Source organism: Planococcus citri, chromosome 2 (genome assembly GCF_950023065.1).
Source record: "Planococcus citri chromosome 2, ihPlaCitr1.1, whole genome shotgun sequence".
In the NCBI taxonomy this organism is placed as follows: Eukaryota; Metazoa; Arthropoda; class Insecta; order Hemiptera; family Pseudococcidae; genus Planococcus; species Planococcus citri.
In genome coordinates, this window is record NC_088678.1 from 55,617,921 (window position 1) to 55,637,029 (window position 19,109).

General features: G+C 33.0%; 1 protein-coding gene across 5 annotated transcripts in view; it reads right to left on the minus strand.

The window, feature by feature from the left end:
- The window catches only part of LOC135836552 (dual 3',5'-cyclic-AMP and -GMP phosphodiesterase 11-like), a 136,244-nt gene that overhangs the window by 75,234 nt on the left and 41,901 nt on the right, over nt 1-19,109 (minus strand). For all 5 annotated transcript variants that reach the window (XR_010557049.1, XM_065351454.1, XM_065351449.1 and 2 more), the window contains one exon: nt 17,870-17,971. Coding sequence is in view for 3 of the 5 variants with exons in the window: in XM_065351449.1 (XP_065207521.1) it covers nt 17,870-17,971 (102 nt within the window). In the remaining 2 variants the exon portion in view is untranslated. The remainder of the gene's footprint in view (nt 1-17,869; nt 17,972-19,109) is intronic.

Genomic DNA, 19,109 nt, shown 5'->3' on the forward strand with positions numbered 1-19,109 from the left:
AATTAAATCGGTCAAAAGAGCTACGAAGATGATGTATTTTAGAGACTTCAAAAATCCACCAGAGCCCCAGAGGCTCCAGAACAAGTGAAATTACTACCAACTTAATTTCATCAGGTGTTGCATTTTTCAGGGAAAATGTGCCTTTAAATTTTCAAAAATTCGTCAGAAATCGAAAAATCAAAATATTCAATAGGTATCTACCGAAACGTTACCTACATGTTGGGGTATTTTTGGAATATCAACTTTCCAGCTCTTTACTTACATTTGATCAAGTTCAACATCTTTCATAGAAAAGGACTTAAATTTTCAGAGATTCGCCAAAAATCGAAAAATAAACTCAGCACCTGAAATTTTTCTAAGTGTTGTATGTATTCTTGGAGTATAAATTTTTCAGCTTCCCTACCTCAATTTCATCAAACTTTGGACTTTTCATAAAAAATGATCCATCTCAAAAATTCACCAAAAATTAAAAAATTAAAATCAGCAACTGAAATTTGATGATGGTACTTTTTTGGATGCTGTTTGAATACTCCTTTTAATTTTGAAAAAATTACATTGAAAATGAATAAAAACACACATTTTTGGCATAATTATCAAAAAAGGGGGCGGGGGAGATATAAGTACCTAAACAAACATTTTACCAGCAAGTTTTCAAACCATATAAAGAGTTGAAAAACAATTTCATCTACTTTTACGTATTACGAGCAATTTTATAATGCACTAAAATGCACATTGATGATTGGTTCTCATCGCCTGTTTTCCTTCAAAATTTCCCGAGAAAATCCCAAAAAATTGATTTCAACCGAAATCAAGAAATTTTATGCAGACACCATTTTTTGTTCCACTGAACTCTCGATCAAAGTGATAGGTAAAATCAATTGATAATTTTCCTTTTAATACTTCATTCATTATCTTTCTCCGAGCAAACATACACGTGTAGTCGTATCTCCATTCATCTTCATTGACATAATCTGTTATACGTAAAAATACAATTGTAAACGTGCAATCCTATCGTTAACACTATCTTTTAGTCACTTCATCAGATTGATAGTAAAGTACTATGTAGATCTAGATATTATACTAGGCCGTTATAACATGAATTGTAAGAATATACCGGAACATGATTCAACATTGAATCGTTCACGAGTCTTACCGTTACATTAAATAAGTAGAAGTACCTATAACCCTTCACAGTCATCTTCCATTCATCCAACTATGCAATATTTTCGTCATATTTTCCCATTTCAAATTCGAATCAATCATACTGATCATCCCCTCGCGATTATATCCAGCTTGGGCAATTTTTCTCCAAAGAATTAGCGACTGAATAAAATGAATTTACGAGCAAAAGCGAATACGCGAACTGGATTTAATATGTTACGTAATTCGTATCCGGCAATCAAAGCGGGCCGAATTCTATGTAATATGTTAATGTCTTTCAATACACCCTTTTTTAAAAACCTTATCTCATTATTAAATCACTCAACAGTAAGAGAGCAGAAAAACTCGCTACTTGGAAAATACACGTCAACGAGATGAATTTAACAAATCAGTGAAAATACGTATACCTATACCTATTCCACCCTCTCTGTGGATAGTATAACTACCGAAGTTGGTCCTTTTTCGTTAAATTTTCAATGATGTAATTTATCAGATACGCCTAAATAAAACGAGAGGAAAAAAATGGCAAACAAAGTGCGAAATTTTAATTAAAATTTTATCGCTTAGTTATTTATCTTTTGAATGGTTCGGCAGATGTTGGCTTATCAAAGGTAGAACTCGCTGGGAATAATTAATTAAAGCAGTTTATTTAGAAAGCAGATAAAACAACAAGAAATCTACTCGCAATCAAAGGAATTTATTTGTTAGACGCTTTTCAAAACAATGAAGAAGTTTCGCTCGTTTGATGCTGCAGCTGGTGCGAATTCTCTCTACTCGTAGTGTCATTTTTTACAAGTTTTTCGTCAAGTCTGTTTTCAAAGTAGTATAAGGTATAGACTTGGCTGATGAAAATTATACCATCGAGAGGATTTTTTTCACGTTTTGAACCGAGATCAAAGGTAATTAAAGTAGGATTTTTCAACAAATGAATTTTGTTATCCAATTATTTCAAAATTACAGGTAAAGAATTGTTATAATAATTAAATTCTAACAATTCGCGAGATATTTTTCCGTTAATTAAATACTCGTACCTACTTCGTTTACTTTTCATTTCATAAGTTTCATTTTTTCCCTCAAATAAAATTATTTCGCCAAGTCGACATAAGTAAGTGTTTTTTTATGCCTCGAAGGGTTACAAAAACACTCGGTAAATTGTAGTTTTCGCCTTACCAACAATTTCAAAACGTTTGGGTCATTCCATGCCAAATCGGCGGATTTTTGCACGAGGGGTCTTCGATTTTTTTCAAAATCAGATCATTTGTAGAGGTCATCAAACGATGACGAATGACGCAAACCGGACATTTTTTCGATTTTTTTTGACGGAGCTGTGGCGCTTCAAAGTTCTCCAAAATGGCCGAAAATGGAAAATTTCAGTTGCAAATTGCTCCGGTTGTACGTGGTATAGAATTTTGAACTTTTTTTCAAATTGTAGTACTTTGAGAGGGTAATCGACGAGTGATGTCAAAATCAGTGTTGCCACTTTCAAAAACCTAAAAAAATCGATTTTAAAACTTATAATTTAAATATAACCACGATCTCGGCGAGTAAAAATTCTGAAAAAATTCTCAGTTTTAGTCCTTTTTATGTAGAATAACATATCAAAAAATTGGACTGGCATCTTTTTTCATTTTCGAGAAAAAAAAATTACAAGTTTTACAATTGCTGCAAAAGTACCATCCGAAACCTAAAAAATGAAAATTTTTGCATTTTTGAAATATTTTACCAATGTGTAGACGATAATGTGAAAAAAATCCCCCTCCCCCCAATTTGTCGACAAATTGACGAAAAATGCATTAATTTCACTCTTGAAATAAAAATTTATAGCACGAAAAATGTCAATTCGTTGACAAATGGGGGGAGGGGGATTTTTTTCACATTATCGTCTACACATTGGTAAAATATTTCAAAAATGCAAAAATTTTCATTTTTTAGGTTTCGGATGGTACTTTTGCAGCAATTGTAAAACTTGTAATTTTTTTTTCTCGAAAATGAAAAAAGATGCCAGTCCAATTTTTTGATATGTTATTCTATATAAAAAGGACTAAAACTGAGAATTTTTTCAGAATTTTTACTCGCCGAGATCGTGGTTATATTTAAATTATAAGTTTTAAAATCGATTTTTTTAGGTTTTTGAAAGTGGCAACACTGATTTTGACATCACTCGTCGATTACCCTCTCAAAGTACTACAATTTGAAAAAAAGTTCAAAATTCTATACCACGTACAACCGGAGCAATTTGCAACTGAAATTTTCCATTTTCGGCCATTTTGGAGAACTTTGAAGCGCCACAGCTCCGTCAAAAAAAATCGAAAAAATGTCCGGTTTGCGTCATTCGTCATCGTTTGATGACCTCTACAAATGATCTGATTTTGAAAAAAATCGAAGACCCCTCGTGCAAAAATCCGCCGATTTGGCATGGAATGACCCATTACAGTTTTTTTTTACGTTGATATTTATTTTTAAAAGAAAATTCATTATTTACAAAATACGACTATAAGAAGGTAGGTACCTAGCTTCCCACGTACCTATTGCTACGTTATTTCCGAGTGTTTTCAATTTTCTTTTCGTCTTGGTAATTTCAACGTGAAGAAAAAACAGTTGTAATTTGATTAAATTTGAAAAACCTTATATTTTTTCATAATAGAGTAACGTCGACAATATATTTTTACTCGATTATTACGATAGCGATTTTTTTCTGCCACCGAAAGGTATTCGAGGAACTAATTTAAATTATAGCGTCTAATTTTATCGAAGCTTTTAATAGCGAACGTGAAGGGGAAAAGGAATTATTCAATTTTAGAAAGAAGTTTTAAAAATATCACCTTAATGAGAGCTTTTGTAAAACGACACCATTTCAACATTAAGGGTTAATAAGAAAAATTGCGCGATATAAATTGAAATTTACGCGCTAGTTGATCGTTCGGCGATATTAAAAAAAGTGTGTAGGGCGTAAATGGAAACAATTAACCATTTCTTTATAATTGCTAATTTATGCGTTCGGTGGTAAACATTTTTCTAATGTCTGTGGGGGTTCAACTCGTATAATTTCACTCAACAACTGATGATTTTTTACACATGTTGGTCCATCGAGATGTTTTTCTTTCATTATACATTACGTCGAAGAAATTGTGTTTTTTTTCGCCATATGACCGTTACGTTGTGGGCGATTTTTGTGTAATTTTTATCGATTCTTGGAATATAATGGTCGTATGTGATAGCATAGAAAACTATGGATACAAGTTTTTTAGTCGGCGCATCTCGAGGAATTCGTAATTTATGAGAGAAGATATTTAAAGGAATTTGATTGTTTTAAGCGTTTTTACGCGGAATCTCGTTCATGACACGAGCTCGAGCAGAACTTATTGCGATTCGATGAACAGTACGTGTTGCTGGAGAATTTGTTGAAACTTGTTCAGTAAGATTGGACGATTGTGGAATGCTCTTCTCTGCATTCTCGGTGACGGCGACGCTATGTGCGAATTCAGACTGCTTAAAGAGTTACTCGCGAAACGAATCTATGAAAGAAAATATCCAAGTTTGACAATAGCCTGGAGTATAGTTTTTATACGACTGAAGGCGAATGCGATGACGGTGGAAGGGTAGCAAGAAAAGAAGGTATGCTAGTAGGAAGAATTTGAACTTTGAGCTTTCGCTAAGCAGAGGTTTCTTTCCACGACAAATTTACCTTGGTACGTTGAATTTAAATGCATTTTTTTTTTCAACGACAAAAATATTCATTACAAAGGAACTACCGAAGGGAGGGAGGAAGAGATCCGGATCTGATTTCAATGGGAATTAATTTTTTAAAAAAGCAGATTCCGAAACGATTATCGAAATATTTTCAGCAGCTCAAATCACATCTTTCACTTGAGGTCACTGAGTTCAAATATCAATTTATTTTCTAAATTCGATTCTTTAGTGTCCTAAATAGCCACTCTGACTATTCTCGAGATGGAGACTGGAGAGACAATGAAAGACGGAGTCAAAAAAATGATTTGATACACAAGTTCGACAACGTTAAATTAGTAGAAATCGACATGTTACGCTTTATTTTCGTAATTTCTCAATTTTCTTCTCAACATTGAGAAGCTAGGGGACACTCTGGAGTCATATCCAAAAAATAAACAAATTTTTGAACTCAGCAGCGCGCCCTGAAACCCTACAAAACGACGTTCCACACGCCATCTTTGATTTTTTTGGTCTCACTGTATTTCGAAATGTTTTTTTTTGGGGGGGGGGGGGGGGTGTCAAAGGTCACATTGAAATGGTGGTAAAGTCTCTCTCCAAAGAAAATTTTGAATCGTGATATGTTTTTAACTCTCAAGTTATCTTACTCTGCGTTTGGAATTGATCCTTTAAAAAAAAGCTGACAAAAATTTGAAAACTTCCAAAAAAAAACTGGTGTAAAGTCTCCTCTGCGAGGAAAGTTTTGATAGTTTTTCTTTGCCAATTATTGTACTCCTCAGTTTAGGTGCACCTATTACCAAGAGAAGTGTTTTTTGACTGGACAAAGCTAAATCGATTGAGCATAATGTCAAAATGCATCACCATTCACCAGTTATCATTTCGGATGCTAAAGTGCATTTTTCGATTTTTGAAATTGATGAATTTTTGTGAATAAAATTTTGGGCCAAAAAAAGCAAACGAATTAAAATGTTACTAAATTTTCCTAGAAAGCTAAAATTTGGCATGAACCATATTTTAGCCCCCACCTGAATAGATTGAAAACGGTTTCGAACCGGTTTGAGTAGTTCTGAAGCCTTCAGCAAATTTTTGAAATATGCATTTCTACAAAAAATTTTCCCCAATGAAGTTGAGAATCTAAAATTTGCGTTGGATCCTGATTTCGACATGCTAATTGTAAGTCGATCGGATGTAGTTTCAAGTCATTCTGGAGCCTCCAGACATTTTTGAGAAAAAATCAGCTTCTCCAAAAAATTTATAATTTCCACAATAGGTAGGTTTCTGCCGGTTCAGAACCGTATGTTTTTCGAATTTACAATCGTGAAATCGTTGGAGAAATATGAGGATTCAAACTGGCTTAAACCGATTTTTGGAAAAGTGATGTGTAAGTAATCGGTTAAGTAGCTCACCAACAAGCACCAATCGCGTTCAAATGCACTGAAGTTAATTTGGACGGTTTTTATGGTATTTTTTGAAAATCTTATAATTTCCAAAATACAGCTGGAGGCTCCAAAATGACCACAGATCATCTCCAATCGACTCTCAGCATGTTGAAAACGTATAACTTTTGGTGAATAGAATTTTGTGGATAATTATTTCAGCGTTCAAAAATCTGCTGAAGGCTCCAGAACTGCTCAAAACGGTCCGAAATCATTTTTAATTTATTCAGGGGGGGGGGGTCCAAAATAGGATGCATTCTAAATTTCAGCTTTGTAGGTGAATTTGGAAAATTTTCATTTTTCCCTATTTTTAGCCCTTTGATTTTTTTAAATTCAAAAATCGAAAAATGCACCTGAGCACCTGGAATTTTGGCGCATGATGTGCTTTTGAATGTTTTTTCGATTCAGCAAAATCTGGTTTAAAAATTTTTCAGTCAGTTGGAATACCAAGAGACCTAGATCTATATCTCTTCTGTTGAACAAGAAATCGAGAAAAAAGACTTCATTTTTGGTACAGGTTGACTAACGTCGGCAAAATATACCTAACAATAAGATTTTAAAACAAAATCAAAATTTTACTGGAGTGATAGTTGAAATCGGTACTGGACACTTCGGATAGTTTCCTTGTGGTTAGGATTGGTTTGAAATGTTGGAAGAAAATACATACTAAAAAGGACTTAGATTAGTTCAAAGCAGCGTAAAGTTTATTAAGTGTTATGAAAATTGGCAATCAAAAATTTCCTAAAATTTCCTTTTTTTGGGGTGTTTGTAATTGCATGATTATTACACCCGTCGTGAGTCAAATGTGATAAAAAAAGCTTTTAATGGAATAAAAATTCAAAAATATATCACAGAAGTTGAAAAAAAGATTCAAAAATTAAAAAATGCTACCTCACTTAAATTTTTGGAGAAAAAATATTGAGTATTTTTCATGATTACTAAAATCGCCAAAAATTAATTTTGCAACAATCATTTCCTATTTTTTAGCTGAATCTGACGAGACTAATAATCACAATACAGTACCTTCTTCTGATGTCAAATTCAAACCAGGTGTTTTCTTCCTTTAAATCATGTGCTGAGAGCAGATATCTCGCAGCAAATACACCGAAAGTCATTTATAAACACGAAGATGAACGTTTTTTCCCTCATATGAGGTACCTACTACCTGTACCAACCGACAATTCGAGCTAATATTTAATGGTTTCAATCCTCCCTGCTCCCTTTCCTCTACACCATAGTCATGCGAAAATAATGGAAAAAACGACACCAGGTACTACCTACAGGTGATTTGTTTAAATCAAGCGTTACTTTATATGGTACACGAGTTTACGAGTATCTTCATCTTTTACATAGTTTGAAGAAAAATGCACATGGGAGTAAAATGAAAAAAACGTGGAATTTGTTTTCAAGTTTGACTTTGAATGAGGCGAAGCGAAAACGAAATTATCACGCGTTATGGATACAGCTCTCGTCACAAAGCAGGTCACCTTAGAAATTTTTTCCTACCCAAAGTCAACATTAAACACATTTTGTCTAAATCTAAGACAAATTATTATAAGTATACAAAATGTATAAAGCAATAAAAAATTCTTTCTATTCGAGAATCTCTTATTCCCAAAGGGCAATAAGGCAATTTACAAATATCACTATAATTCAAAGTACCTACTTAAAATCTCATACCATTCAGTTCGCACAACTTAGTAGGTATGTAGGAAAATAGATAGGTACTTGGGTTTAAAAACAATCCGAGGCAAATATTTATTCGCGATATGGCCAACTTAGCTAGATTTTCAACCGTAATTTCGCAGTCTAAATATTACAAAGATAAAATTTGGCAAAATGATCCCACAACACAACAAAGTCATTAAGAAGTCATACGAAAAGGATCACCGAGTATGTCCGACCGTGCAGTCCAACCCATCGCATTAATCATAATTTGCACAGTGTAAGAATGGAAAATGGACTTGAAAAAAAACATTGAGTAGGGTTAGTATCGCGCATATGCAAACCTGTTCATATTTCCGTTATACTCGATGAGACTGAACCGAAACCGAAGCATAAGGTATGAAAACATAACACGCTTCTATGGCGTGATTACGACGCGATTTAATGATAATTGCGGCGGTATTAAGAAAAAAACCGCCACATTACGAACCATTTGCCCTTTGATTATTATTTTACTCGTACATAACGTTACCTATAGCGATACACAGAACACTCCCACGCACCTTTCCCCAAACCGCGAATACGTATGTATTTCGATATCGCCGCGATTCGCGAGCTTCCTTTATACGTCATTTATTACCTCTCATTCATAAAAACACCATTCGGTTTACTATTGTTGTTGTTTTTACTTATTTCTTTCATATTCGTCGTGTTTGAAAGTCCGTTCAAATGTTTTTACTGTGGCGATGGGATGGCGTTCCTCGTCCGATGGAAAGTTTTTTCAAGCGCAACGCTAACCGCTGATTCTGCTTCGATTTATAAATTATCATTCGTAGAAGGTTTTCTTGACGAAAAAAAGAGATAAATTATCTATACGTCGATACACGTGTGAAAAATTCACGAGAAAAGACTTCGTTTCGCTAAATTTACCAATATCTGTACCACATAACCTATTCGCACTTGTTTCCAATTTAATAAAAATTAGTTTTATTGTTTGAGTGAAAATTTCGACGCAAATACTCATTTTAAATAATGGTAAAGATTTACCAGTTTTCACTCGTTTAGCTCGTAAGTTGATTTTTTTTCTCCTTTAATTGCACAGAGAAAAAAAAATTAAGAAAGTGGGTTAACTTATTCGTAAACTACTTTGATGACGTAATTTTTACTATGTTGCATTTAATGATCATTTTTTTTTTCTTTTTGTCGTCTACCAAATAAATTACCTACGCAGTTTACTAGAATTACATATAACGACAGACGACGAAAATTTCAACTAAACAAGTCATGCCTACAATAATATTCTAATCGTCTAATTTGTAGTAATCGTATAGGCTACACTGCTCATATTATTGTAAGTGGGATAACTTTTAACATTGAGGAGGGAAAGGGGAGAGTAAATGCTCTTGTTTTCATTCCATAACTAACCAAGGGTACCCAAAAGTTGAAATCCACCACCCGCTGAGGAATTTTTCGCGAATATTTTTTTTTTTGGAGATGCGATGAACCAAAATTTTCAATAAATGTCTCATTATGTCAACAAAAAAATTATACCTCATTTTACAAAATTCGATTTTAGGGTAAAAAAAAATTATCAATTTTTGAACGTCCCTAATGACATGAAAAAAGCTGCATTAGAAATTTCAGATGCAAAATTTGAGTTGCTCATCTCCCACATGGAATAAAAATTCAATTTTCAATTTCAAACATAAAAAAAAGTTTAAATTTATTCACTTGTCTTATTTTGACCTCTTTCTGACGTATTTCATGAAAAAGTTTACAAAAATCACACTCACAGCAAAAAAATTAAAATTTGTTTATTTTTTGAATTTTGATTTTTTTGTGATGAGTTTATTTCACCGAGTGAAGGGTTTTTTTCAACAGATACGTAAAAATAGGGGTCAAATGGGTCAACTTTACCAATCAAAACTTTTTTTCATGTTTTAAATCAAAAAATCGTATTTTTTTCGCAAACTTTCAATTTTTTCAAATCGACTTTTCGACAAGTTACCATCCCAATTTTTTAATATGTTGTTCAGCATGAACAGTTGTCCATATAATATATTTTTTTCAGATTTTTTGAGGGTCGGAACGATATGAAAACTACGTTTTGAAACTTTTTGAGCTAATTTTTTGTACGAAAAAAAGTGGCAACACTGATTTTTATGATATCACCAAAAAGCCTTTCAAAACCCCTAACTATGGGAAAAAGTTCCATTTTGGTAGGTATCGCGGTTATCGAGTAATCCACTGCTGAAATGGATGATATTTTATGGTTCACTGAAAACTTTGACACACCCTGGCTGCCGTTCAAAATGGGCTAAAGGGCTGCGATTTGCGCCATTGGTCATCCCTTCAAAAGGTCTTTCCACAGGAAAAATTTCAAAAAAAAATCGCCCAACCCACCTACCACATCTTGGTCCAATTGACGTGAAATGACCCGTTAGTGTTTTTATTTAAAGCTTTTAGGTACTTGTTTATAGTGTTTCATTGATGCTTTATGTAATAATGTTCTCTCAATTTTGTTTTTTAAGGATGGGCTATACTGAATTTAAGGGGATACTTATTCCCTTAACTTATACTTTAGCTTGGTTTATACTGAATTTAACGTCCGTTAACCTAAAATTTGCCTTTGTTTAACTTCTAGGGTTAAGTTTAAGTTTACGGTTAAATTCAGTATAGCCCCTCCTTTACAGTGTTCATCTATCACTTTTCTGTAATTTAAACTTTTAAGCAATTTTATTGCTTGTTTGAGCATTTTTACTTCATTTTAACACGTTTTCGACACTTTTTCTGGCATTTTTGGTATAAATGTCACCGAGGAATTATTTTGTGGTAATTTTCAATGATCTTCATTTTGGGGGGGGGGGGAGGGGGTGACTTTACACCACTTTGTTTTTAGCACTTTTTCATGCATCACTTTTTGGTAATTTTCAATTTTTTTACCAACTTGAATGTTTTTACAACAGTATTTAGGAAAAAATTCAATATCATTTTTACCGCAATCTTTTGCTGTCTTTTCGAAATTTTATTAACAAAAAAGCAATATTTCAAGTTATCAGGTGTCCAACAAATTTCTCAAAACCAAAACATAGAACTTTTTTCAGAATCTTCAATCTGAGAGATATGTACTTATTTTGCCCCCTCCCTCCAAAGTATCTTTTCTCGAAAAACAAATTATCTACATCAAGATATGAAACACAACAGATTTTTTACTTGTATTTCTGTAATTTCAAACGGTAAATTAGAAGAGAGAGAATGTATTTTCAACAGAAAGTATTAGAGGAGTTTCTCAGTTCAGTGCACTTTTCTAATTTAGCAATATTTTTATTAAATGCGAAATTTTTTCAATACTTTCATCGTTTTTTGAAACCTGTTAGAAATTTTGTTTTTTTTCTTTTCTTCAAAAAAAATCCGTTACTATTCTTTTGTTTTCGTATTCAATTTCAAAACACTGTCTAAAATCACAACCGTTATATACACAGCATCATCTACACTTACACGTTAAGCAGTACGAATATATTACATAAAAATACGACTATTTTGATAAACAAGTCACGTACGTTGATATAAAATAATTTTCAAATTATTTAATTTTTCGAAGCTTTGGCAAAAAAAATTCGTAGAATGGATTAGCATGAGAAAGAAATATCTGTTGATAAAATCGCAGTTATTCCTAGTATAACCCTACTATGATGTAATTTGGCCAGATTCGTTAATATCTCATTCAACTGGCCGAATAATATTTTACTTTTTAGTTTCCAAGAACTGAGTATACATACAAACTACAACTACATACTATATAGAATTAAAACTGCAATCGTATATATGACCTTACACGGCTAAATTTTTTATTTGACTCGACAGAAATGAGATTATTACGCCGTTGAAATGACAGCTTAAAGCCCTCCAGCAAATAGCCTTTTTCACAAAAATATACACAGTCACCATTCAAAACAACTGATAAAAGTGTTGCCAGTAATAACACTTTGCACGTGAGACATGTGCGGCGTGCGCTGTGGCTGTACACACTACACAGACGAAAATTATCTTACGATAAATTTTCATTAGTAAACACTGCGCCGCCTATTTTGTTTTTCTTCTATTTCCCCAAACAGCGAATTAAGTTATAAAGGTTTTTGTCCTCATTTCTATGTATCAGTGCCGTACTATTAAGTACACAACATACACAACACACAGTTTCATTAATGACCTAACTTATTACGCCATCGAATTAAAATATGATGTGACGAAAATATACATCCGGTAGGTAGGTACTTGATTTTTTTTTTTGAATTACCTACTCAAAAAATAAAAAAAATCAATCAGATTGGTAAGTTTTATCGCTTCGAGTAAAGTTGTCAAATGAGTAGGTATAGCAGTAAACTGTTCGAGTGTTTGCGATAGATAAGCTTGATTATAAAAACAAGGTGATAAAGTTGACAATGTATGTATGTATTATTAAAAAAATGTTCCAGTTAATTATAATATTAGTACATGAGCCTACACAATTAATTTTCCACTGTTATTAGTTTACAAAACTATGAGCATCGAGTACCTACGCATAGGAAAATGATGAATGTTATTTTGTTTGATCATTGCAGTCTGTCGGTATACGATTTAAGTACCTAGTCGCAATCGTAGAAAACGTAAGGGGAAGTACATAGAGAAGGGCATTGCCCTAATCTACACACTAACAGCTTTTGCTCTGGCGAGAAGAAAAATACCTGTGATGGAGTTTACCTGTGATAGATGTCTACTCTCTTTTAGTTGAAAATATTCGTAACTTTAGATCTGAAATGTCAATCTACTTATTTGTATTTTAGGGGAGTGGGGTGGCGGTAAATAAAACTTCTGAACCTTCCTCCTCCCAAAAAACATTACAATGTGGTGTTTAATGAAATCACGAAGGTATACTATGAAACAAATTCACAATTTTTTTTACTTCTGAGTAGGTAAGTAGTTCTAATTAAGATCAATTATCAGGATAAATTTTTAGAAATGATATTTTTAAATTTTCAATTTTTGGAAAGTTTTGAAAGTTTTAGCCCTAGAGTAAAAATGAATTAAAGGTTTGAATCAAAATTTTGGTCACGGTATTTTGAAAAAAAAACACTCCAGTTTTCTTCGAATCTCTCCTCCAACTTTCCAAAAAAAAAAAAAAGTTAATTACGACCAGTGTAGCATTATAATTATTCAAAAGCAAAGTTTTCATTTTTCGAAAATTTAGTTTTAAACAAGGCTTTGCTTTGGGTAAGTAATCATTCTAATTGTTGGTCGAAAATAATTTTTAATTGAAGTTCATGATTTCAAACAAGGCTGAATAAAATCACGAAAAATATTATTCGAATTACGGATCACGAATCATGTAGGTAAGTACCTAATGTTCAATAAAAAAGATTTGAATCAATTATGTTTGAAGTTTGATTTAGTGAGTATTTTATTAGCTTTAGTACATAGAAAAAGAAAATGCTATGGAATTGACGAATTGCTTTATACTTGTGTTTGTGAATTATTATTTTCAAGGTATGCCCATTTTCTTCTTTCCTTTTTAATATTTTAGGGAAATTGTTTTACGAAGAAGGAAGAAATCCTTCATAAAGCGAATTACAGCTACTCGTAAAAAAAAAAAATTTAATGATTCAAATTACGATATTTTTGATTCCGAATTGTGATTCGAATCGTTCCCAACTCTGCTAATAATTTCGAATAAAGAATCGCTGTTGACAAAAAATTGATAAATCTTAGATATTTTCAAAGAAAAAATAGATACTTAGAAGAAAATGAGAACATTAAATCATATTCATGTATGTGTAGTTTGAATTTTGGACATTTTAGTTGGCAAATTTTGAGATTATTCTTCATTGAGAAATTTTCCAAGAATTTTATTTCACAAAAAGATTCACTGGTGCATTTTTTTTCTATGAAAATATCTGAGATTCATCAATTTTTTGTCAGCAGCGATTCAAATTTTTTCGAAATTATTTTTAGCAGAGTTGGGAACGACTCGAATCACGATTCAGATTCAGAATTAAAAATATCGTGATTTCGATCATTTTTAAATTTATTTTTTTTAGCTGTAATTCGTGATTTATATCTAACAATCCTGCAGATGTTTTAGGTTTCAATTTTTGGTCATTTTTCAACTAATTTTTCACCATTTTAGCAAGTTTTAACATTGTTTCTTGGAATTTTTGCTAAATTTGTTAAAATTTCATTAAACATTTTGTTAATTTTTAGTCATTTTCATGACAATATCATACTTTGAGTACCTACTATCCTACATATACGAGTATATGTATTGAAAAAAGGATAAGAAGATCATGGAACACTGAAATTAAATATTCGGGAGAAAAATTTATCTAAAACAAAAGATATAATTTTTCTAATCTATACTTGCTTTTTTTTTTTACTACGGAACACTCATTTTATCATTAGAGCACTTCTGGAATTTTTTCTCTCGTATACAAAATTAACAGAACAATATGAGGAAGAGTCGATGAAAACATACAAGTATTACCTCTACTCACGAGACCTATACAATAAATGGTTTTTTTCATAATAACGATGAAACGATATAAAGAGCAATTTAAAGCATCAACCATTTACTGTACAAAGTCTTTTAATGCTCAGAATAGGAATTAATTCCTAATTACCCTCGTATCTTTTGTGCAGTGTGCTGAGAAACACTCGAAACCATATGGTATTCGTCACCCTAGTAATAAATTTTAATAAAGAGTTACTCGAGCTTGGATGAGTTATTAAAAATATACAAAAGAAATATGTTTCACTCATTAACGTATAGCTCTTCGTATTCACGCGGAATAATACATATTTTTTTCGCCATAGAAAAAAGAGAGAAAAAAGGCAACAAAGAAATTGTATAGTTTGGAAAATTTACTCGGTGATTTCCACGTAGGTATACTTACTCGTACTAGGTACGTAGGTAAGTAAAGTACACAATTCGTCGAATGAAGAAATTGATTATAGCGCGTTTTATATAGTACCTGGCTTTCGACGAAAATTTATAATACCAATTAAATATTGAAATTAGCTTTCTCGATGGTTTAAAACAATGGGCTACATATCACAACTACAAGCTGAGTCTATGTAGGTAATCGAATCGACTGCAATAAAGGCAAAAATTTTAATAAAAGTTGATAAGAAAAATTGAATTTTTCGAATAATAGTCAAGGTTACATTTTAACAATGCGAATTCAAATTATTCATATTGTGTTTTAATGATTCGTCGCGTATTCCACGAACCACACCTCACTCCACCAACATAACACACATAAAATAAGACACTCTAAGGTGAATTTATCAACTGACTGAAACTAATTACCATTTTTTTCTTATTTTCAGCCAATACCTGATCGCACCCATGTGACCGCTGTCATTGAATCGGATTCGCGCAAGCAAAATGAATCGAACTGTAGGTATAGGTACGAGTATTTTTACGAACCACTGAGCATGTTTTATCGAATCAACACAATATCGTAAATCAAATTTACATTACGATATTCTTCACATACTATTGCGATTGCTTGGCTGGCGTAGCGAGCGCGAGTTGATGCTGCGGCGAAGAAAATCGCGTATAAATTTACTCTCAAGATGACATTACCATGCACTTAATCCCATATTCACGTGTGTTTCTTGTACGTACATATATTGACTTATTAGCGAAAAGCTTTAATTAATGTAACGACGACGCCGTTCAAAACGATCTTGGGTCAAACATGCGAGAAACGTTTCGTAATATTTATCGTATTATGATAAAAACAAAAACACCGTAGCAGCGTGATAAGATTTAGTACACCGGTATACCTGTAGGTTTAAATTTTGATATTTACCTATACCTTCGTAAATAGTCGCACACACATACACACACTTGGTGAGGAAGCAGACAGAAGACGACATAATTCAATTTTCAAAATCGAAGAGGAAAAATTTTAGAAATTTCAAAAAATAGTCGAAGATTGAATTTTTTTGAAGCAATGCTGCACTACCTACAACTTTTCAAAATTCTTCTGTGGTGATTCAGTATGTATACAGTGTATCACATTAATTGATTATTAAAAAAAAAATTGGTGATTTGACCTCTGAAACTTTATGGATACAAAATAGCAGATCAATGTTTTGAAAATTTCATTGGGCAGAAAAATATTATCATGAAAAATGTGAAAAAAAGCAAAAATTACCAACATTCAAAATGTCAACACATTTTTCATACTTTTTCATGCATTTTTGGCAAACACTAAAATTTCATCTCTTTCAAACAATTTCAAAAGATTTTACTGTTTTCTTTATATTTTTTGATAAATTTTTCTGAAATTTCATCACTTTTTGGTAATTTATGGGGGGGGGGGGGACTTAATTGAAATCTAAGACCTTATCATTAAAAAAAAAAATTAAAATCATTCCACATTTTTGTTTCCAGCTTTCCTTTCAAAATTCGTTCGAACCACATCTGGCCAATTGGGAGGAAAAATCTGTGGGGTGATCCGGGAGGGGACTCGAGCTAAGAAGTTGAGAAAATCTGGCGAAAAAAAGTTGGAGGAAAAATCTCAATCTCACCCTCCCTCCCTCCCTCCCTTCCTCCTCCCTCTTACGACAAACCACTTCGTCACGTCACTGTAAGTTAGGTGAATACAACGAAGTGTTCGAAATTCCCTCTCCCCACCTCCATTTTCTCTACCGACTTTTCAACAATAAATAGAGTTGAAGAAAGGGAGGAAAATCATGAAAAAATTAACTGGAAGAAAGAATGATGATGTTGAATCTGGTTCATTTGATGTGTAAATCCACGTACTTACTTATTCAAATTTTTTGATCTCTGCTCTATTTTACTCCTTTTTTTTGCAATAAAATAGAGGGGGAAATTGTTGGAAAATTATAGACCTAGCAAAAAGGAGAGGAAAGAAAAAATTTTTGATGACGTGACTTTACTCATAAAATCTGGTACATACCTTACATAGATTCAATTCCTAGTTTTTTTTGTTTTGCTTCATTGAACGTTGATAATTTTCAGTGGCTTCCATTTTTTCTTTTTCACTTTTTTTTGTGCATTTTTGACAAGTTTTACTTATGTATTCCGTAACTTTTTGGTCATTTTCAATTATTTTATTGCTCCTTTGGGTGTTTTTACATCATTTCGATGCTTTCTTAAAACACTTTCTCCAACATTGAGCAAATTTTGGAGTTTGGAAATTTTTAAAAATTTTATTGCTTCTTTGGGTGTACATTTTGACGCGTTTTCAGTGCTCTTTCATGGATTTAGAGCAAATAGATACAAAAATTTCAACAAAATTGTGGTCACAATATTGCTTTTATCATAGTTGACATTTTTGGCTCTAATTGTTCAAAAACCAGCAAAATCTTTCAAAGGAAATTTGCAATTTCAGAAGTTTCAGAGAACTTGCAATTTTTTTTTGTTGGAAATTCAGTGCTTTGGACGGAGGAAAAGTATTGACTGTTAGAATTTCCAATATTTTCATATTTCTAGGGAAAAGGGGGGAAGGGCCCTGTATTTTTCGGAATATCATTTTTGAAATACACGTGGTTTTAGTCGATTTTTATTTCCCTCGAAATGAAATAATTTCGAACCGTTTAACGTAAATCTTCAGCAGAAGATTGAGAGTATTATAATTTTCGTCATTTTGCTTTTTGAAATTTAATGACCACACTATGTCAAAATATCGTACAACTTGATAATTATTTCGAAACACTGATCAGAAAAATGTTTAGTGTTGCAAACATCGCCCCTTCAATCCAAATTTTGAAAAAATAAAAATGAGGTTAAAGTTTCTTTTTAAAGCATCAAGTAAAAGGCTATCAAGGTATTCTGTAGATATCCGTAATCCACAATGCACCAACTAATTAAAAGTACGTAGGTAAGGTATGTGTATTTGCTATTGACTCACCTAAAGGTCGTCTCGGTCTCCAAAGCACAGGCGGCGATGGAACATGTCTGATGCCTGACGAATCCAGCTTGGCGATTCTCCTGGACCCGACGATCGAATAATCTACACAAATAAACGTAAAAACAACTAATTACTTTAAGAAATAATTAACAGATCGACGCTATAACATGTACCGATGCCGATGACGCTCTACGAGAAACCATTTAATACACACGACTAATAGAAATTCTTTTAAAATTCTCTCCTCACAAGTCAACATTGTGTATCGAAGACATGCTAATGCGCTGTATGACGTCACGACGCGGCGGGTTTTCCACTCACTGCATCGTATGTCTATGTACTGTAGTGTACTGTACATGAGACAATAAAGTACACCAATGTGTAAACAGGTCCTATATGTACGTATGTAGTACACGACGCAATTAAACCAAAATTCACCAATGATGTCTTTTAGTGATAATGTCGACCGATGGGTGTGTTATAATTTATGAATCTTAACTTAACGATGGCAAGTTCTCTTCTACCGCATGTACGATACCGTTCATAATTTCAAACGAATGATAACCGAACGTCGCGTCTGCTTGAATCAGCGTTGTTTTCCTTGTGTCAGTTTCTTATGACACGTCAAAGTGTCAACTTGAATGAAGCCTTAGAAAATCTCTTCGTCAAGGATCGTTATTCATGTATACTCGTATTGCTCAGCATTACATCTGTCTTGAGTTTTGAAAAATGCGCGAATTTTTCAAATCGAAACGCATGCATTTTCGAAATTTCAAAAATATAGGGTCATAGGTCATTATGTCACTAGACAACCCGTTTTAGTCCAAGAGCTATACCACTGCGATTGGGCCGAAATAACTGAAAGCTGGGGATGGTCTCAAAAGTTAGTTTACATACCCCTATTTTGAAAGCACTTGGTCTGCCGATCCGCAGCTGCTGCTTTAAAGCTCAGTAAAAGCTCGAAAGTTCAAAATTTTTCTGAACTTTCAGCTGAGAAAACTGATGGCTAAAATTGGTGCCTAATTATAGCATTTTTCGTGCTGAATCCGAATATATCGGTCTGCCGACCCATAAGTGCCGCCAAACCCCCGCCAGACTGGTTCAAAAGGGGAGCAAATTTGGCAAATTTCACGTTTCTGGGCTAAATTCTCACAAAAAGCTACAAAATCGGGTTAAAAATTATTTTCAAGCAGTTTAACGGAATGCTCTATGGCTGAGATGATTTTTAGGCACCGAAATG